Source organism: Gossypium raimondii, chromosome 12 (assembly GCF_025698545.1).
Source record: "Gossypium raimondii isolate GPD5lz chromosome 12, ASM2569854v1, whole genome shotgun sequence".
NCBI lineage: Eukaryota > Viridiplantae > Streptophyta > Magnoliopsida > Malvales > Malvaceae > Gossypium > Gossypium raimondii.
Window position 1 is genome coordinate 6115726 of NC_068576.1, and position 6225 is coordinate 6121950.

Here is a 6225-nt window from a genome sequence, read left to right on the forward strand (position 1 = left end):
CAATCCAAGCTAATATTTTTAAACATGAAAACATAGGTGTCTCCCCGTATCTAAGTAATTACCTTTAATTCAAAATCGACAAGAATCAACATCCTCACTAAAGATTCACTCAAATCACTCAAAGTGTTTAAGGTTCAAGTATAAGCACTCAATAGTCAAACAGGAAAAGTGATTACCATAGGCTTGCATGAAAATCAAATCTCCACCACTATAAAATGATATGATACACAAATCAAAAGATCTTTAAAAGGTTGTAATGGGGCTTAGGTTAAGGTTGTGGAGAAAAGCCACAAAATGTTGGTTATAATTGAAATCGAATTGATAAATTATCAAACTAGAAAAAATAAACAAGTGCTGAATTAAAAACAATTACATCAATCGAAAGCTATTCAAGAATAAAAACGAGCTTCTTCTCGAAATATGAATTTAACTGTTCAAGCTCAATCAACATAAAACTAAATACTAATCAATATATATATATTAGAATAGTCAGAAATAATTCAGCAAATCAAACAGAAGAGCATAGTTAAGTAACTAACCAAATCAAATCTCGACAAAAAGGGAGTCAATAAAATGGAAAAATTTCTCAACGAATAAAAAATGAGTTATGGGTTAACATTAATGGGTAAATTAAGAAACAGTGTATTAGGCTCAACGGGGTTCACTAAGGGTTAATTAAAACGGTAGGCTTTTATGGGATAAGTGAGTTAAAACCTAAGTGCTTTTTTCATCTCAGTATATCAAATCAAATGTGTGGTCTCGACATGCATAATCGAAGTAAGTTCTAGAATAACAAATTAGGTTGACACACTCATAACCAATAATAAAATGAGTAAGAAAAATGTATGCTCTAAAGGTTCAAAATCTCACAAAAAATCATGGTTATTGATGTCAAACTTATAAATCTCAAACTTCAAGCTAATACTTCAATTTAGGGAAACAACTTGCAAATTTTAATTACTGAAAAATAACTTATCATGCTTGATTCTCTCATGTCTTAAAGTTTAAATCAACCAATACACAATTATCTACAAATTAATCCAAAACACATCAATAAAAATCTCAAATCGATAAAAATTCATTCTAATGAAAATATGAGAAAATTACTTAAACACAAGACATAATTTAGGGATTTTCTAATAATTATAAAAATAACCTCCCACACTTAAGATGTACATTGTCCTCAATGTAAAAATAAATATAATCATAGTATAAGCAAAATATCATAAGAAAGAGAAAACTAAAAGCGCCTTAAATATTGGATGAAATTGCGAATGGTGAAAAGCGTAATTGTAGACAAATCTAGATGTAGTGTATGATTCCGAGCAAACTAATAAGAAAATAAACACAAATAGGGAAGAAGATTAAAAGGTCACTAACTTGATTAGAAACAACCATAAAAATAAAAATATAGTTCAAAAGATATAAAAAAAAACAAAATAAGTCTAAGAAAATAATAAAAATAACTAAAAATAACAATAAACATAATCATAAAATAAAAATAAAAATAAAAATAAAAATAAAAAAACTTAATGGTCCTCATCGTCAGAGGCGTTAGTGGCGTGAGTCGTCGATGCTGACAAGGAAATATGGAGATGTTGACAGATCTGCTGCAATGTGGCGTCAATACTATTGAACCTCCGAAAGTAGTGCTGCTCGAAGCGAGTGAGTCGCTCGGAGAGGTCCTATGAGGTAGCAGCAGAAGAAACTGGATGGTGACTCGAAGGTGGAGGATGAGGTGGGTCCTCGTGATGGAAAGAGACATCATCAGTGAAGTCCTTGGGCTCATATTAAGGGTTAGAACGAGATAATCGGTGCTGAGGAGGATCTACTCCACCAAGTCGCTCGATCATCCTCCTATCGGTCATGCTAGATTTTCTGTCTAGGGACATCTGCCCGGCGAGTGTAAGCGAGGAGGACTGCTCCGTTGTGTCGAGGAGACCGAAGTGTGAAGCAAGTCGAGTCACATAAGGGCCTAAATAGATAGGACCCTTCATGTTGCGGTCTGTGTGATGGCGGAAGGCAAGGTGCTCCCATTTTACTGATTCGACATGCTGCTTATCGCCTCAATTTTGCTGCTGTGTCGTGCTTCAAGTTGCTGCCATCTGTGCTTGCTATTTCATTAATTTTGCTGCCTTCACCACCTCAGTTATTGCGGTTAATTATCTCCAAAATTGCTGCTCTAAGATGCTGCCAATTTCCGATTATTACTCCTATATATTGTTGTTGTTAGTCGTTTCAAGTAAGGGGCCATTAAAATCGGTTTAGTTGCTGCACTTTTTAATGTTATTGCTCGCTACTCGATTTAAGGTTAATTCTTGTTTCGGATTAATTGGTTAGTGGTGGAGTTATGAAGCTTTGTTTGATCAGTTAATTTGATGTCTCGGAAGACTGTTAAAATTAATTAAATAGCTGAAATTTGTTTAGAATTAATTGATTGGATTAACTTTCTTTTTAAGTTAAGGGTAACTAGAATTCGTGTAGCTTAAATTTAAATTAGTCTAGCTTTTAATTTAACGGTTTAGATGAATTGGTATAAGCTTATCGACAATAATTGGGCTAAATAGAAATAGTTAAATTGAATTTAAAATAGTCGAAGATAACTTGGTTTGAGTTAAATTTAGATTAATTAATTATGAGAGACTAAAGTAAATGTGGTGGAATTTTTAGATTGGTTTGCTTATATTAAAGTTTATTTAATTAGAATCATTCCAAATTGATTTGATAGATTAATTTAATTTGAGTTATGTTTAGATTAATTTAGATATATTAAAGTTGATTTATTTGAGTCGATACATGTAGAGATGGTGTAGGATAATTAGTGTTCAACTAAAAAGAAATACATCTTGATCATGACTGTGTTCAAGATTTGGTGAATCGAGGTCATCATCTTCGACACATCCTCAACCGCGTGTTCAACGTAGTGGGACCAATGGTTCCTTTAACACGCTGCTGCAAAAGCCACCGGTCAACGACTTGCTCAAGTCATGGCTTCGCAAACCACCAACGACAATGAGGCAAAAGACGATCTAGAGTTCTGGTTTGGTTACGTGGCAACGTCGCTCTGTGAAATCGGCGTGTATCCCAAATTTTCTAAAAAATTGGCCCAATTCCTTTTTTTTTTTTTTTCGAAAATTGGCATATTCGCCTAATTTTCCCCTCAAAACATCATATTATACTACAGAAAATGCAATAGTACAAGGCCATCTACATAATTTGACCAAACAAAAGACACCATTGCACAGCGTTGTTAGCCTGGATAAAGCAAGCTCTTGTATTATGAATCTGAGGATCATCTCCCAAGCCATAGATCCAATCCATGGGATCTTAAAAGCCAACAATCGTTGACCTCTAAAAGACAAAAAAAGAAAAAGAAAAAAAAGCTGAAGATGCTGAAGCAGCAATGGCATTGTATCGGCTATTACCACTGGCCTCAAGTATCATTGAGCTTTGTAGTGCTTCCTGATATCTTGATTGCAAGAAAATCCAATGATAGTCATTTGTCTATCTGTTATATCTGTGCCCTTCCTGACTAAAGATGTTTGGATGTGTATGCATGAGAAATGATCCACAAAAAAATGGTTCATCTTTCGATATTCAATCTCTTGTTCAGATACATTATGTTTAGTTTGCAGATTTGAACTTTCAAGTGTAAATATCCTAAAAGTTCCAAATAAAGAGTAGGGAGTTCCTGTTCTTTGCTTTCATAAAACTTAAAAATATTAATAGTTATCAATTGATATCTGCAGCAAAATGGCATTTCAGGTGTACCAGAGCTGAAGAGATCAACAGCCTGCCAAGATTTCAGCAACCTAATTGATTCTTCAACGATTGGGACGGCGTACAAAGGGACATTGAATTATCTTTGTGTTGTGCCATTGAATTACATATGTATATATATTTCCTATTTGTATCATGTACAAAATAACGAGACATATGCCTATACATCCCTAAATCAACACATTTTACATGCCAAATATTGTTAAAGAAATATTTTGTTTTATTGATTTTTTTTGTCAACAGACAACTGCAGCAGTATATTTCTAGGTAAATTAGATTGAAAAAATAAAGAAAAAAAAGAGAAGAGTTGCATGGATGGATAGATGTTTCCAATACAAGAAATTCTGAAAATTAAGAAATAATGGCAAATAAAATTACAACCGCCTTGATTTTGGAACAACTCCAGTCCAATCTGAAATCTAGCTTCGTCTTCCTTGTTCAAGGAACAATTACGAGTGCAAAACATAGTTTGGAATTGACCCCATTTACCACACTTGAATCACATCACCTACCTTCAAGTCATTACCTTCTACCACTGATTTCCACCCAGTTACTAAGACGTAGAGGGAGCTGAAACGGCCTGTTGGCTTTGGCATGCCCCATATTCTCAAACTCATGTCCCTGGTTTTCAAACATGGCTCAATCACCAATGCTTCTATCCCCTCCTTGCTGCTTTGTTTCAGCTCTTCATCTGTAAGAAACTCGACCTCGACTTGATTCATGGGTATGGAGAGACGTCCGTGGTGCTTGCTCAAATCAGTTTTGTAGAGTGCCTTCTGTATAATTAGTTTCTCCTCGCTTCCATCCATGCATTTGATCATCTCTTTGAACCTTTGGGGCAAACAGGGTTCAGCCCCAAAAGTAGCCTTGTGCTTGTGCTTTTTCCTTTGCTGTTTCGGCATCGGCTTCTTTGCTCTACTTGACTCAACCATTTCTTTTCGTTTCTTTGAAGAACCAGCTGGAGGCTGGTTCGTAACCACGTCTTCGTCAATGGCAGCAATTATAATATCAGTTCCAAATATTCTCACAGTTGTAGAGTTTGTGGGTTGGTTATCAACGCCAGACGAGTTGTTGTCGTCAATTTTGTTCAACCCTTGTTTCAGTTTCAGTCTCATCGTTTCTTCGTCCAGCCTCTCTACCAAGGCAGCCGCATCTAGCAAGCAGTGGAAGGGACTCCGATCTTCATCATTTTCCTTTAAACCCATCGTTTCTTCTTTTCTCGAGTACGTACAATGCAGTGAAAAGGGCAGAGAAGAAGAAGAAGCAGAAGCTCTATAAAAAGTGAAATAAACCGACTTAGATCATATCAATTCTCATCAACATGAGAATTCCTATTTCTTTGGAGTTTGAAAATTAAGTTTTCCTATACCTACAAGGATTCTCAGATTGTTTTCAACTTATAATAAAAATAAAATAAAATAAAAGTCCCACTTATACACTAACTATGTTATATTTACTAATGTAGATTTAAAAAAAAAAAAAAAAGCAAGATATTTACGAGATTAAATAGTTCAGTATAAGCTGAAATTTGTAATAACGGAAGACTTAGCCTTATCTTCAACGTAATAATTTTGAACTAATTCAGTTTGACTTTATATTTATTCGGTTAAATTTCTCAATTAGTCCCTGTACTTTACCGGAGTTTTAGATTTAGTCCTTGTATTTTTCTAATTGGTCAATTTTAGTTGAAATTTTAATCCTAGCCCAAACAATAATAGTTAAATCTGTTCAATTACGTACTAGTCATTTACTATGCATGTAGCCTCAGTACAAGCCTATGGATACTAATTGGGCTAAATAGAAATAATTAAATTGAACTTGTTTTGAGTTAAATTTAGATTAATTAAATAATTACATTGAATTTGGTGTAGCTGGAGATAACTTGAGTTGATTTAAATTTAGATTAATTAATTAATTGTGACAGGCTAAGGTAAATGTGGTGGAAATTTTACATTAGTTTGCTTATATTAAAGTTTATTTAATTCAATTGCTATAAATTGATTCGGTAGATTGATTCATCGAGTTATGTTTAGATTAATTTGCATATATTAAAGCTAATTTATTTGAGTCGATACATGTAGACATGGTGTAGGATAATTACTGTTCGAATAATGATTAAATTGAAAATATGTTTAAACTAGATATACAATCAAATTAATTTGACTAATTGGAATAATTAAATTTTGTTTAAAGATTAAAACGATACTAATAGCCATGGAGTTGATAACTCATAATTGTTTCTAATGAATTCGTATGTTTTTCTCTATTGAAGCCAAAGAGTTAGGCAAATTGTTGAAAGTGACGGTCGTCGAGGATTCCTCGCATCTAAGCATTAAACGCTTAGAAAATTCGATTTGTGACCATTTAATTTTGATCGCCTTATATTGTGGTCAATTTAATTGCTTGATATTTTAAAATTATTTTGTGATTCTTTGCATTCTAAAT

General features: G+C 33.7%; 1 protein-coding gene across 1 annotated transcript; it reads right to left on the reverse strand.

The window, feature by feature from the left end:
- Positions 1-4265: 4265 nt before the first annotated feature.
- LOC105761937 (putative B3 domain-containing protein At3g24850) lies at positions 4266-4985 on the reverse strand. Its single transcript, XM_012579870.1, has one exon. It carries the CDS (start codon positions 4983-4985, stop codon positions 4266-4268), a length of 720 nt encoding a protein of 239 aa, XP_012435324.1.
- Between the last annotated feature and the right edge of the window lie 1240 nt (positions 4986-6225).